Source organism: Podarcis vaucheri (genome assembly GCF_965113315.1).
Source record: "Podarcis vaucheri genome assembly, chromosome: 9".
Classification (NCBI taxonomy): domain Eukaryota; kingdom Metazoa; phylum Chordata; class Lepidosauria; order Squamata; family Lacertidae; genus Podarcis; species Podarcis vaucheri.
In genome coordinates this window covers 61,359,201-61,375,043 of record NC_138767.1, presented here as the reverse complement: position 1 = coordinate 61,375,043, position 15,843 = coordinate 61,359,201, and the positions used below count along the sequence as shown (strand labels likewise).

Genomic DNA, 15,843 nt, shown 5'->3' with positions numbered 1-15,843 from the left:
TGTTTTGTCCTTTTTCTTCACCTGGTAATATTTAGTAATATTAAATATGTGACGTGTTGTTAGTTTCCAGACCTTACACATGACCATTTAAGTGGAGAGGTGTAAGCTGAAGGCCAGGAAAAACCCCAACCACTATTGTCTGTGAAGTTAGATCTTTATTCAAAGAAACCAAATCAATGCAGGCCTCATGACCCCAGCAACTCTTCCCCAAAGGTCTTGCCTCAATGAGGCAGTTGCAAGGACTGAAAGTCCCCATCTTCCCACCACTCTCTTAGACTCCTTCCCTGGGTCCTTCCCCAGCAACTTGAGGCTCCTTTGCCTTGCTTCTCTTTGCTCCACCCTCCTCATGGGAGACCAGGGAGAGCAGCCTGCCTCCATTCTACCTCTTGACACCCCCCCTCCTTTCTAGCCTCCACCTCTGATTCAGCCTCCTCCCGCTCACTAAACCCTATTACCTCTTCAGCTTCTGATATTTCCTCCGGTCTGTCTGCTCCCTTTTCTCCTTCTCATCGTTGTTCCAACACCAATCCCCTGGCTCTGAGCCTTCTTCCCCTGGGGGTTCCTCAGCTGTTGCTTCACACCACTGCTCTGCATCCCGCCAGTCCGTGACAAGAAGGTGCAGGAAAGCTTGCAATGAGATGATGTTGCATTACTAAGCATTATGTCAGGGGTTATGACGCGGGTGATGCTGTGGGTTAAACCACAGGGCCTAGGACTTGCCAATCAGAAGGTCGGCTGTTCGAATCCCCGCCATGGGGTGAGCTCCCGTTGCTCGGTCCCTGCTCCTGCCAACCTAGCAGTTCGAAAGCACATCAAAGTGCAAGTAGATAAATAGGTACCGCTGCGGTGGGAAGGTAAACAGCATTTCTGTGTGCTGCTGTGGTTTGCCAGAAGTGGCTTAGTCATGCTGGCCACATTACCCAGAAGCTGTACCAATAAAGCGAGATGAGCGCCGCAACCCCAGAGTCAGTCACGACTGGACCTAATGGTCAGGGGTCCCTTTATCCCTTCAACTTTATGACACATCAGGTCCAAGAACCAAACGTGACTCTCGAGGCCTCTGTCTGGCCCTCGGGGACTCATCCCAGGCCAGACACCTTCTTGAGTCACATCCCTTGCACTCGAAGTTGCTGTCCATCTAGCATTTCAAGTTTCTTCGTAAGGAAACCAGGAACTTAATTTGTATCTCAAGGTAAACCCAAATTTTGGAATGGAAACTTAAGTCTTTTTTAAAAAGTACGCTGTAACATATTTTTCTATGGTTCTTCTCTCCCTCCCTCCCTCTCTCTAATTTGACATAAAGTCCAAGAGTTTCTGACTTCATTTTGTTTTCACCTTCCACTGCCAGTGTCGTTGACTTATAACAAGCCTAATGTTTGCTGAAAGAGGAACATATAAATTTATATTGGAGGAGGATTTATTATTTATATGAGCGTGGGGTTCCCCTCCCCCCACAACCTGTCTCCTGAAGAAAACATTTTCTTCAGTGTTTTTGCTAATTCTCACCTCTCCCTAAATGGATGTTGGCTGGTTCCTCTGTTCTACCTCTTATCGTCCTCTGTGAGCTACCTTGATGTTTTGGATTTGTGAAAATGTTTGTTTTTAGCGGAAGTAATAATTTGAAGAAATTGCAGCTAAGCAGAAGATACTGGAACTTCAAAGCATTCCTTACATGCTGTTCTTTCAGGCATGGAAATGGATTTGGTGTTAGAAGCTAACAGCAGAAAGTCTTACACAGCCCAGTTGCTTGTGCTCTTGGTGGATGTGACTGTACTCAATTCTCTGACTAAAAAGCAGATTGTGAGGGGAATTGCAGATGTGGTTTGTAGCAAGCCAGCCATCTAGTTACAACTTAATTAATTTTTTTAGCAGGAGAGTTTTGTGTAGCTCCTTCCGTGACTTGATTTCTCTATTTTACTTCCTCCTTAGACCCCTCTACAGTCTACTCCAAACTGGTGCCCTTCCATCGACCCCACACATCATGGCCAATGGTTAAGGATGGTGGCCATTACAGTACAATATATGGAGGGCACCAGTTTGGGGAAGGCTGAGCTACATGTTCTTGAGACAATACAATCAATGCTGACTATCAAGCTTTCTCACCTGTATGTTCCAGGAGCTGTAGTTCAATGTCTACTCATGGCTTTTCAGCATGTTTCTTAACACGCAAGCTGTGTAAACATGCTCTAAATATGACATAATAGGCATCACTGAAACCTGGTGGGATAAGTCCCACGATTGGAATGTAATAATGGGGGGATACAATCTATTTCAGAGAAACAGACCAGACAAGAAAGGAGGAGGAGTGGCGTTATATGTCAGGGATGTGTATACCTGTGAAGAGATCCAAGATTTAGAACCTCAAAGCCAAAGTGAGAGCATTTGGGTCAAAATTAAGGGAGAGAAGAATAACAGTGACCTCATTGTGGGAGTTTACTATAGATCCCCAAGCCAAACGGAGGGCATAGATGATGCCTTCCTGGAACAGATGGCCAAGCATGCAAAAGTAAGGGAGATAGTAGTAATGGGGAATTTCAATTACCCGGATATTTGTTGGATGTCAAACTCAGCCAAGAGCATAAAGTCAAACAGATTCCTCACTGGCCTTGCAGACAACTTCATTGTCCAGAAAGTGGGAGAAGCAACAAGAGGAACAGTCATTTTAGATCTGGTCCTAACCAATGTTGATGACCTGGTTAGTGGGATAGAAGTGGAAGGATCATTAGGCGCGAGTGATCATGCTCTTCTGAAGTTTACTATACAGCGGAAAGGAGCAGCCAAGCATACTAGGACTCAATTTCTTGACTTTAAGAAAGCCGACTTCATAAAACTTAGGGAAGTGCTGGGTGAGATCCCATGGACAGTAATACTAAAAGGAAAGGGAGTTCATGATGGCTGGGAGTTTGTTAAGAGGGCGATAGTAAAAGCACAACGTCAGGCAATACCAATGAGACGGAAACATGGAAGGTGCCTAAAGAAGCCAGGGTGGCTATCTAAAGAACTTTTAACTGAGTTAAGATTAAAAAAGGATGTGTACAAAAAATGGAAAAGATGATGCTACCATCATCTAGAGGGATGCAGGTGGTGCTGTGGGTTAAACCACAGAGCCTAGGACTGGCCGATCAGAAGGTCGGCGGTTCGAATCCCCGCGACGGAGTGAGCTCCCATTGCTCGGTCCCTGCTCCTGCCAACCTAGCAGTTCAAAAGCACGTCAAAGTGCAAGTAGATTAATGGGTACTGCTCTGGCGGGAAGGTAAACAGCGTTTCCGTGCGCTGCTCTGGTTCTCCAGAAGCGGCTTAGTCATACTGGCCACATGACCCAGAAGCTTTACGCCGGCTCCCTTGGCCAATAAAGCGAGATAAGTGTCGCAACCCCAGAGTCTGTCACAACTGGACCGAATGGTCAGGGGTCACCTTTACCTTTATTATGGATTTTAAAACCTATAATGCAAACATGTAAGTTAGTGGCAGTTTTGAAGGGAATATTTTTCCAGAGTTTCAATTGCATAGTTTCCAAGAATACAACCTTATACCAAAACAAGTTATCAGAGGGCAAACTCTAGAATGTGTATTTCATCATAATCACTGATCTCCAGCAATATATCTGCCACACTTCAGAAAACATTTGAGAAGTCCAATTATTGTCAGCATTACTTAAATGTCAAGTTCACCCCAGTTCCTGTTTGTGCATGTTTCTGTACTGTTCCTTCTGTCTCAGAAAGAGAGAGAGAGAGAGGATTATGGATTGTCTGTCTTGTCTGGAATATCTTCAGTTCTGATTTGGATGCTTCGTGAAAGCAGAATTGATGCGGAGTTTTCATGTGCTGTTTCGTAATTCTGTTGTGCCCATGGTCAAGTTTTAATTCTTATTTTATGGAAACTGTTGAAAGTTGTCCACAGTGGTCCCCATACAAGTTGTCTTCCCTCTTTCAGGTGAGTCCATTGGCATGTCATGCTGTGGGACCCTACTCCTGCAAAAGGTTGTGTGGAAGGCTCCTTGACTGCCAGAATCATACTTGCACGAAGGAATGCCATAAAGTTACTGAAACAGATAGTAACAATGATGTCCATAAGGTAAGCTTGACCTTTCTTGCAACACAGCAAAAACACCTTGCTCTCAGGAGCCGCAAGATGCAGCCAGCTCAGACACTTTTAAATGTTTTTGGTGTATGGTTCAGTTAGGTTTGACTGTCCATATTAAATGGCAAGGGTTGTGTGTGAGAAAGCACATGGTTGTACATTAAATAATAAAATGTGCCCATTCTTCAGTGGATTCTGGAGTTTTGTGGAGTTAAAATTTTATCCAGAAATAATACGTAACAGTCTTGCATGGTTTCTGTTCTTCATGGAAGTTCCTTGTTGGAATTTTAATAGTGTGAGTCAGTTGATAATGCCAAGCAAAATATATGAAATGGAAAGCAATAGCACTTCATATTACCATTGTGACAATTATTTCTTATACCATTATTGCTCTACTTTTTAAACTGTTGACCGGAGAGATGTCAGGTATCCACCACAACCCATAAGGCCGCTTTCCTCAGCAACAATTGCCAGTTCAGACATCATCAGTGTACATGTGATGTCAGGTTTTTTAAAAAAATATTGGAAGCCCTTTTTGTTTGTTATAAAGAAATGGATATGGCTTTATTCTAATGTTTTATCATTCTTTAGCTTCTGACAGTTTAAACTACAAATATCAGAACAAAATAAACATCAAATAAAAAGAACAATACAGCACAATTTTCTAAGTTTCTGATACCCATTTTTGTTTTTATTACTGATCTGGTATTGATTTAGATCATTTTTGTTTCACGTAATATTTATAAATATGTGTACAATATAGAAAACTAAAGCAACAACGTTTTACCTCTGAGTCTTTGGCAGTCTCCAGCTGATGTCTTCCCTATTCACAAAATGAAATAAAAGAAAAGCCATATATTTTCAGAATCATTGGTTTCATTTGTAGCCTTTGACATCTGCATTATTTTACCTAATAATCAAAATTTTGACTATAGCTTGTGGTTAGTAAAGAGAGTGAAACCACGATCCCAGATTTGGGCAAAACACTATGACAAACTTTGGCTTACCTCAGCGTGGTGTGGGAATGAAAAGGACCGGGGGGGGGGAGCAAAGTGGCTGTGAGCCCCTCCCCAGGAGCCCACACATTCACATGGTCCCAGTAAGCCAGGCATGGCCAAACTTGGCCCTCCAGCTGTTTTGGGACTACAATTCCCATCATCCCTGACCACTGGTCCTGTTAGCTAGGGATGATGGGAGCTGTAGTCCCAAAACAGCTGAAGGGCCAAGTTTGGCCATGCCTGCAGTAATCCATAGTTAGTCTTAACGTGACATATGAGCCAGGTCAGTCACTGTTTTTCAGCCTGACCTTATCTCATACGGTTGTTATGAAGATAATATGATGAGAGGGGAGAGTCAGTTGCTGGGGAGAGGGGGGTGCCCAAGACTTTGGCAAACCCACCTAATGGAATGAATGCTGGCAAGCAACTCCACTTCCTTTATGTGTGTGCGACTCTAAATAACTGTCATTCCCTAATGAGGTTTTTTTTTTTTTAATTGAACCACTTGTGGAAACAGACTTGTTTCCTGGACACTGTGCTAAAGGAGGCTAAAATCTCTTAAGTAAATTGCCCCGCTGAAATAATGTTAAACCTAGTTACAGTGGATACAAATAAAGATATTTAACCTTTAAAGATTGTCCTCTTATCTGTGGTGAGGAATATGCATCCGTTCCTCTAACATGCTCCTTTTCAGCTGTTTGTCGAATAGATTCCTGTCTCGAAAAATTACTTGTTGCTAAGAAGACTATAAAAGTATAGAAATCATACTGATGAATGATGTGTGTTGTGCTGTCATTCACTGCCCTTGATACTATGTACTTTATGGCAGAAACTAAAAACAGAAGGCTTTCTTGAGTAGTAATTTTTGGCTTTTTGTGGGTTTTTAAAAAAACTTCTTGAATCCAATATATATTTGAACAGTGACGCCTTAATGACTCAAATTAATGTCTTTTGGTACTGTGCAGGTGAAAAGCAAGAAAAAGTTTTGCTTTGTGCTCAAATGCCATAGTTACAATCACATAACAATTTCGTTCGTTTTAACCTTTTTGAGATTGACATTTGGTGGCATTAAATGTCATTTGCTTAGTCTCCACCTTTACTTCAGCTCTTGTTCTAATTCCGCTTTTGAAATTCAGTACCGACTAGCTCAGCTACTTGTGACTGACAAGAGGGTCCTGTGTGGTGTTCTGGTGGTTTCGTATATAATACTGCATGCATACGTAATAATAATAATAATAATAATAATAATAATTAAGGTAAATGCATCTTAGTAGAGGAATTTAGCTAAATGCTTGGTAATAGAGTGGGGGGAGTGAGTTTGGAATGGTAGTGAGTGGATGAGAGTTTAAAGGGGAGTTTGATGGTGGGACAGTTAGAGTTCATTTGAGAGTTGCATGGAGAGTGGAGTTAGTGTGGAGTCCAGGAGTCTGTGGTCGATAGTGTAAGAGCAGGGTTACTTTATTAATAGAGCACCAGTATTACAGTAACCGGACGCGGGTGGCGCTGTGGGTTAAACCACAGAGCCTAGAACTTGCCAGTCAGAAGGTCGGCAGTTCAGATCCCCGCGATGGGGTGAGCTCCCGTTGCTCAGTCCCTGCTCCTGCCAACCTAGCAGTTCGAAAGCACATCAAAGTGCAAGTAGATAAATAGGTACCGCTCCGGTGGGAAGGTAAACGACATTTCCGTGTGCTGCTCTGGTTCGCCAGAAACGGCTGTCATGCTGGCCACATGACCCGGAAGCTGTACACTGGCTCCCCTGGCCAGTAAAGCGAGTTGAGCACTGCAACCCCAGAGTCGGCCACGACTGGACCTAATGGTCAGGGGTCCCTTTACCTTTATCTATTACAGTAACCATTACTGTCTATTTAATAAAGTGACAAATAAGATAAAGCCTGAAACCATACGCTTATGTACACCCAAGTAATCAGACAGTCCTTGTTGATTGTTTCTGTTTAATAAATTATTGCATTATACCACACACTGTTTATTTAGGTACACTAGGGTGGAGTAGTCAGATAAATATTATCTGTGGTGGCAGCAGGAATAAAAGGGAGTTTTAGAAATACCCATCAAAAACCCAGCTCAGACCTGTGCATCCTGTTAAGAGGGAGTGTGGGGAGTGCCTGAGCCTCTCATGGCAGAGGTAGGATTTGGGGTGGGTGGGTGGCATGACAACCTGCAACAAAACGTTGCAGTATTTAATTGCCTCCTAATAGGTGTGCTCCTGTTTAGGGTGCTAGCCAGCCAGCCATGCTTTCCTTCAGCAGACCATTCCATCCAGTTTTCCGTTTTTCTGTTCCACGTTCTGTGGCTGCTGAGCATTCTCAGTCCTCACGGGCTGTTTTTGGAAGGTGGTGTTTTTTTAATGTACTTCTGAAAACTCTGCATTTCCCAGTTGCATCCTCCAAATCTTTTGATGTTTCCCTCTTGTTTCTGAGTTTCTTGGGGCTGCAGTCCTATTGGCATTTGGTACCTGAGTTTGTTGTGTGAAGGTGCAATTACAGAGTAATTCTGTATTACCTTTAGCTTACTGTTCATTTGCATTTTTTAAAACTTGTATTCTAGCCAACTGCAGAAGCCACAGTTAGCATCAGGGAAAGGATCTTGCAGGTGTATTTTGCTATGATGGGGGGGGGGCGCCTTCATATGTAACGAGGAAGCGCTGCCAGATGACCGTGAAAGAAAGTTCTGTTGGTTGCCTGCAGTTCTGAGTAACCTATGAAGCTGCTCTGCGTGACTCCTAGAAATGAGAATAGTGTGCTATTTTTATACCCTTGTTTTCTGTGTACTTTTGAAACATTGCAGCTTGATTTTGTGATTTGCCTTCCTTTTTTTAAAAAAAGGTAATTAGGTTTGTTTACTTAACCAAGTGCAACCATGTTTTTTTGGGTTTTTTTAAAGAAGGGTTATTAAACTAATAAGTTGTCCAAAGAACAAATAATTCCACCAGTTCATTTTCCCGTGTTACTAGGCAGGTCAAGAATGTTCTCAGTGTGAAGAAGAATGCTCCAAGCCACGACCACCTGGGTGCCCTCATTCATGCCCCCTGCCTTGCCACCCTGGAGATTGCCCACCGTGTGCCCAGATGATACGGATGAAGTGTCACTGCAAACTCACAAGCTTGTACATTGAATGCATGTAAGTAATTAAAAGAGGCTCTTCTTCAGCTTTGAAAATGTAAAATACTATGCAGTGTGTATGCTGCCTTAGGGAAGAGCTTTTCTCCTCCCTTCCTTTCTTCTGGGATGTTGGAAATGGATGCAGCAAAAAGCCTATTTAAACTGGCTTGGAGGCAACTGTGTCTGCCTGCTTGGTCTTTCCAACATCTGCACATGATATCCATATCCATAGCGTTCCTATGCTGGCAGGCTGGTTTTAGCAACTGCCTTGCCACATGCAGTTAGAGCCATTCCTGAAGGGGATTCTGCAGACTACCTACTGGAATGCTGGGAAGAGAAATCCTGAGAAACTGGTGCAACCTAAGGCTTGTTTGAGCAATTCTAACCAAGAGAGAAAGACACAAGGAGGTGTGGAAAATGTTTGCCCTGGAGATCATGCTAGCCAGTAAAGTAGCAGGGACTTTTGGCCCATTGGACAGCCAGCTTGTAGGATCTTGCTCCAAATCCATGCTGCTGGCATATCTTGGCATGGTGTTGAACAACAGTGGCAGACTTTGGGCTTTCTGTGGTGCCCTGTGTGATGCCAAAATTTGCCCCTCCACCCTTCCTTTTCTAAGTCATTGTTGTGATGTTCCCTGCTGTTCCCTCCCAGCTTGGTGCCCAGTGAGCGCAAGCCAGTTGCCCTCCTCTAAATCCGCCTCTGTGAAGAGGCCCAGATGTTGACATAAGCACCACATATGCTAACCATTCTGAGATAATGTGCTTTCCCCCTGTTATAAGAGCATATTTACTGAACACACATTGACCTCATTCACGTGTAACACTAAACCAAACCATGGTTTAATGCAAGCATCTTGGCTCCTGATGGGGAGATTGCAGCTACTTTGTTCTGGTTGTTCTGCTGTGCTAAGCTAAGCTATGATTTGGCTTTGCACATTGTCTGGGTCATGGTTTATCTTACTCCAGACAAACCATGGTTATAGCTTATGGTTTCTTTGAAGAGAGCAGAACCACAAGCCCGGGTTCAGTGCATCTCAGTTTTTCTCTCTCCCGCCTTGGTAAAAGCAGTTTGTTCCTCCTGGCTCTCTGTTCTTCCATCAGTTAAGTGTTTCTCTTCTGTAGTCTTTCCCTATTTCTATTTGTTGCCGCAACGTGTCTGTGCTAACACACTGTCTCTGTCTTGTCATCTTTCTTTCCCTGCTTTTCCGGAAAAAAACAAAACAAAACAAAACTCTGTCTTTCTCTCTCTGCTTTCTCCTTAGTCGTATTGTGCCTTTCTGCTTCTGTGTATAATTCATTCTTCGCTTTGCTGTATTTTCTACTGGCTGTCCCTTTCCTATACAGTGGTACCTCGGGTTAAGAACTTAATTCGTTCCGGAGGTCTGTTCTTAAACTGAAACTGTTCTTAACCTGAAGCACCACTTTAGCTAATGGGGCCTCCCGCTGCTGCTGTGCCGCCGGAGCATGATTTCTGTTCTCATCCTGAAGCAAAGTTCTTAACCCGAGGTAATATTTCTGGGTTAGCACAGTCTGTAACCTGAATCGTATGTAACCTGAAGGGTATGTAACCTGAGGTACCACTGTACTTTCTGAGGAGACAGTTGCCAGTTGGGAGAAGCCGCTGGCCATTTTCTGCGCGTCCGCCGTTGCTGTCAGCGGAGCAGCGGCATGGACAAAATTTGATTGGCTGCAGCATATAGTGGCCGCACGTCAGCTGCTGCTCTAGGGCATGCCGTCTTTACTGCCTCAGATCACTCCTGCGTGAGCCCGCAATCGGCTCTGGCCATGAGACAGCTGTTAGGGGACTTTCCACCTCCATTTCAAACAGCCGATCCAGCAACAGCCACTTTCCGCTTCCTGGGTCTGGATTACACAACAGTTTCCAGCATAAACTATTGCCACTCAACAGTTAAGCCGAAAAGGTCGCCTTCTGCTGACAACTTCTGCTATTTACTTCCTACTTCCAACAGCACTCCAAGTGTGTGTGTGTGTGTGTGTGTGTGAGAGAGAGAGAGAGAGACAAACAGACAGACAGACAGACAGACAGATAGATAGATCTAGTTGTGCTGCATGGCTGCAGCTAATTATTGCCTTCTCTGTGTGCATTGGGGGATCGGCGGTGCCTGTTTCAGTGGGTTTCTTCCCACATTCTAAGTGCAATATTTTTATTTTGCCACCTGTGCTCTATAACTGACTTCTTTCTGCACCTAAGGAAGCAAAGCAAAAGTCTAAGCTTTTTCAGCCCACGAGCTATGCTGCCATCACATTTGGTTTGGGGGCTAAGTGACACATATGTGGCATACAAGGCATTTTTTTCATTAGAAGAAATCATTTAGTAAACATTGGGTTGCTAATGAGCCCCGTTCAGCTGCCGGCAAAGTGGCAAGAGCAATAATAGCATGCATTAGTGTTCTGCTCAAACGTCCCCCAATATAATGCAGACTTTTAAGAACAAAGTACTACCGTTTTTATGAGCTACTTAACAAAGATGAAAACAACCGAGTTTGGTGGCATCTTAAATACTAACAAATGTATTACGGCATAATCTTTTGTTTATTAAAACCCACTTTCTCAGATGCGTGACATGTTGCCTTTATTTGACAGGATGTGCTCTCTCACGCACTTTGTAAACAGTGTGTACTTGTTCATTTTAACTCCTTTTTAAATGTTGTTGTCTTTCTCGATTTAACTCTTATTTCTTCAGAAAAATCACCTGTGCTGACTTAAAGGAAAAAGATGAACTGAGTTCCTGCAAAAATCAGTGTCCAAAAGAGGTAAGTTATATATGAATTAAAAATATTTGGGGAATATTTAATAAGTACTGCAATCCCCCCCCCTTCTTAAAATTTTTTTTTGTGGGTTTTTTTACTTGTTAAACACTGGCAAAATCACATGAGGTACTTAAGTGTGTATTCCCATTTGCAAGTGTGCTTTTATACCACAATTTTCACTGTGCAAAACTCTGGTGGTGGTTCATTGTTGTTGTTGTTGTCGTTCTTTAAACTGGTAGGGAAGAATAGAGAAAAAGTATATTATTCTGATATATGTGTTATGCAAGATGAATAAAAAATGATTTAATAACATAAAAAACTTGTAGATACTAATTTCCTCTTAAGTAATAACTTGAATAATATTGGGTAATTTGAATATAAGCATGCTACCTAGCTTGTAAAAGGGATGCGGGTGGTGCTGTGGTCTAAATCACTGAGCCTCTTGGGCTTGCCAATCAGAAGGTCAGCAGTTTGAATCCCTGCAACAGAGTGAGCTCCCATTGCTCTGTCCCAGCTGCTGCCAACCTAGCAGTTTTAAAGCATGCCAGTGCAAGTAGATAAATATGTACCACTGCAGCAGGAAGGTAAACAGTGTTTCTGTGCGCTCTGGCACTCGCCACAGTGTTCCGTTGCGCCAGAAGTGGCTTAGTCATGCTGGCCACATGACCCAGAAGCTGTCTGCGGACAAATGCCAGCTCCCTTGGCCTGAAAGAGAGATGAGCGCCACAACCCCATAGTCACCTTTGACTGGACTTAACCATCCAGGTGTCCTTTACCTTTACTTTTCTTAGCTTGTGTACTTAAGAAACTAGCCTTGTAACAACAGGCAACCAGGAATTCCAGGCAGGTGCATGAGGATGAGGGATGGAGTGCTTTGTCCCACCTTCACCAGCACCCAGCAGACTATTATTATTATTATTATTATTATTATTATTATTATTATTGACAAGTAAGTTTTGGGGGCTTATTAGAAGGGTACATTAACCCTACTGTTAACCTCTAAATGGAAATTGGAGAATGCACAGAAAAGTGTACATTTGCTACAAAACGGAAGAGTTTAAGGCCAGAACATGCAGGGTTTATTTTCTCTTTCTTGCTGGCAAGGGGAAATTAACTCTTCCCATTAGCGCTTGGGGAGAAAAGCAAAACACTTGTTAATCTCTAAACCAGAGGTCACCAACCTTTTGGGGCTCATGGGCAGATTTACAAACCAGAGAAACGGTCATGGTCACCAAGCACACACCACAGTTGTGTATTCACGCGTACACACACACACACACACACACACACACACTTCCCTGTCCCTAGCAGTTAGGCTTGGACAAATTAAAGAGGTCAGATCTTAAAGCCTGGGGAAATAAATAAGGTTTTTGCAACTGAGTAGACCCTTTCCCTACTAGCCACAGTTTTCCCCTCGCCAGCCAGGAATATCATCCACCTCTGTAACAACTAGGCTACAATAGAAGGCTTTCCTCCCTAAGCCTATTGGAGCCATCACTTCCTCTACTAACACGCTCATGCAGCTGCATGGAATTCCTGGCTCCCTATAGCTACGAGGCTAGCGTTTAAAAGCAAGAGTGGTCTAAGTTTATTTCCATGTTATTTAAAATAAACCTAGTTTTAAGTTTTAAAAGAAACTTAGCATTTACATTTTTATTTATTTAAACAATCCAATTAAAAATTTAATAATAATAATAATTCTTTAAAAATGTGAGGTTTTGAGACATTTGTTTGGCTACAGTAGTACTAAGCAAAGAAGGAGCTTTCACTCTCTGGTGCAAATGATACCTTTTTAGCGTCCCTCTCCCTTTCGCTTTAGGGATCAAGCAAACTTTGATGCTGCCAGAGGCAAAACTTTCAGTGTCCTATAACAGAAAGTTTATAGAAGCAGCAACTATTGCTGACCTTTTGCTATTATGGAATTCAAGGCAGTGTAACGTAAATTTAATTAGGTGGTATTATGTTTTGTAAGTATTTTGCATTTTATGACATTTTGTCCCATCACCTTAAATGGGCAACTGCACCCTAAAATGCAGCGTATAAATTGTTAAATAAAAATAGGCAGTAGTTGTGTTCCAGTGTTATGAGAATCAACCTAGTCGCTCTCCATGCTTGCATTAACCACATTTTCAGTGTGTTGTCTGAACCCTAAACTGTGTTTATTCTTAACTGTGGTTAGCAAAAAAGCAAGTATCTTCATAAACTATTGTTTGAAGTTGGATTGTTTGTCTACATTCAGGGATAGGGTAGACTGAGAGGTTTAAACCTCAACGCCCTCATGGAGATACAAATCACCCTTTCCCCAATCATCAGATGGATCAAATACAAATGTGGGGAATGTGTAAGCTTCATGGGAGCCTTGGCTCATTGTCATATTGTTGAGCTATGGTTTAGTGTGGCATCTGAACCAGCCTACTGCTAAGTTATTAGACACTGTGCTCTTTCAGAGTATTTATTTTGCTTTTTATCACTTTGATGTAAAGCTATAAAAATATACTGTATAAGGCACACAGTATGTCAGAGAAATGCTTGTTTCTTGAGCAGTGAATAGAATATTGTTTTGACGGGCCGAATGTGGCATGTGATTTGAGTCATATTATTTTATGCTTAAGTTCCAAACAATGTGAATTAAAGCTTGCTATAAGAAAATGTTAGCATTACATTTTTTTTAAAAAGCCACACACAAAAACCACGGCTGACTTAGAAAGTCATGGTGAAATATTTGAGAATGATGCTTGATGTTTAATGTTTTATTTTGTTTTTATATTTTGCTGGAAGCTGCCCAGAGTGGCAGCATATAAATAATACAATTAATACAATATAATATAATACTGAAGTCCAGCACCGAGGGCCTTCTGATGGTTCCCTCCCTGCGAGAAGTGAGGTTACAGAGAATCAGGCAGAGGGCCTTCTTGGTAGTGGCACCCGCCCTGTGGAATGCCCTCCCATCAGATGTCAAGAAAATAAACAACTATCAGACTTTTAGAAGACATCTGAAGGCAGCCCTGTTTAGGGAAGTTTTTAATGTTTGATGTTTTATTGTGCTTTTAATATTCTGTTGGGAGCCGCCCAGAGTGGCTGGGGAAACCCAGCCAGATGGGCGGGGTATAAATAATAAATTATTATTACTGTATTTTTCACCCTATAGGGCGCACCGGCCCATAGGGTGCACCTAGGTTTTTTTGGGGGGGGGGATAAACAAAAAAAGTATTTCCCCCCCAGGCTTCCCCCGACCCCAGCCCCCAGAACAGGCTGCTATCTGCAAGCCTTGGGAACCCAGCGGGAACTCCCGCCGGGCTCCCAAGGCTTGCGGATGTCTTCCTGAAGCCTGGAGAGTGAGAGGGGTCAGTGCGCACCGACCCCTCTCGCTCTCCAGGCTTCAGCGAAAGCCTGCATTCGCCCCATAGGACGCACACACATTTCCCCTTCATTTTTGGAGGGGGAAAGGTGCGTCCTATAGGGCGAAAAATATGGTACTTTTACTCATGCAACTCAGCTAAAATTAATTGCTCCCAAGAAGTAATGGATGGTTTAAAAATCCTAGGAGAATAGAAAAGTCTTTCTTTATGTGGTGACAAAAAGATATTAACTTAAGTATCAGATAAGCCACACTGGGGATGATATCCCATAATCCCTGTTGGCCACCCACTTTACCTCTCAGTGCGGAAGGAGTCTGTCCTGGTTTACATGCACTGTGTGGGAGCATGTTGAGCTGAATTCTGGGTGCTCCACTGTATCCACCTGACTATTGCATGTGTGCTCAGGACCCTGTTTGAATCGGCCCATGGAAGCAAAAATCACTGTATTAAAAATTTGTTGGATAAATGTGCAGATGCTGATACCTAAACATAAATTTGAACTTGAAAGCATTTATATACCCCCATCTGGTTATACATTTGGTTATATCATGTATTGTATAATGCAAGTAGTCTTCTTGATTTATTAACGTAAAAATACATTTACTAGCAAACTGAAAATGTCAAAAACAGACATCCTAAATATTAAAATAATTATGGCCCCTGTGACATTTCCCCCCTAAGAGCAGTCTGCAAAAGCAAATTCACATTAAAAATGAGGCTCTCCAGATAAAAAAATGCTCCCCAACCTACAGGAAACAAAATCATCCCTATAAATCATGAACTCCAATGCAAAGTTTAGGTCCTTGCTTCTGAGTTTGTTTGTTTTTTAAAAATACTCTTTTAAAAGTATCTGAAAGTGCTTACAGTTTTTTTTCTTCGTGTTTGTTTCATAGTTTTGAGAAACAAAACTTGTTACTTCAGTTTTAGAAAAAGCATACTGGAAATAATGGATGCTTTATCGCAATCCTCCCAGAATGCCCACATTCAGGCATTTGGGGCGAACATGTGCAGGTTTAAGGAATGTTAGAAGCCCTTTCAGTCCTTCTCACTGAATGCAGGAAGTCCTGAGATGGTGCCATGGTGTGGGGAGATACTCAAGGGCTTCTTGCAGCCAATCAGAAGCCATGCTTTGGTTTTGGAAGTTGAATGGGCTTCAGGAAAGGATTTTGTTTCACTTCCAATGTACAACTGTATAGGTTAGACACGTTTGAGGTGAGTGCAGAATTGGGAGCCGGATTGCTTATCTTTGATGTTGGAATCCAGTAGACATTTGCAACATTTGAGCAACTACATTCTGAACAGCGGTCATGCTAGATAAAGCATGACAAATGACAAGACAGAAATGCAATTGTTGCATTAATTGTATAGAAGGTATCTTTGCATCATAGCTTCCAAAATCTTCAAGGATTAGGAGCAGAATAAATATGTAAGGAGCAAACGCAAGTCAACAGTAACAAAGCATTTATTTAGCAGTCTTGAAATACCACTCAGGAGTCGTACTGGTGCTCAATTTCAG

At 42.5% G+C, this 15,843-nt stretch overlaps 1 protein-coding gene across 5 annotated transcripts in view; it reads left to right on the top strand.

The window, feature by feature from the left end:
* Positions 1-15,843, top strand: part of NFXL1 (nuclear transcription factor, X-box binding like 1) — a 73,283-nt gene that overhangs the window by 45,906 nt on the left and 11,534 nt on the right. For all 5 annotated transcript variants that reach the window (XM_082238099.1, XM_082238100.1, XM_082238098.1 and 2 more), the window contains 3 exons: positions 3,934-4,074; positions 8,050-8,216; positions 10,902-10,971. In XM_082238099.1, the coding sequence (XP_082094225.1) occupies positions 3,934-4,074; positions 8,050-8,216; positions 10,902-10,971 (378 nt within the window). The remainder of the gene's footprint in view (positions 1-3,933; positions 4,075-8,049; positions 8,217-10,901; positions 10,972-15,843) is intronic.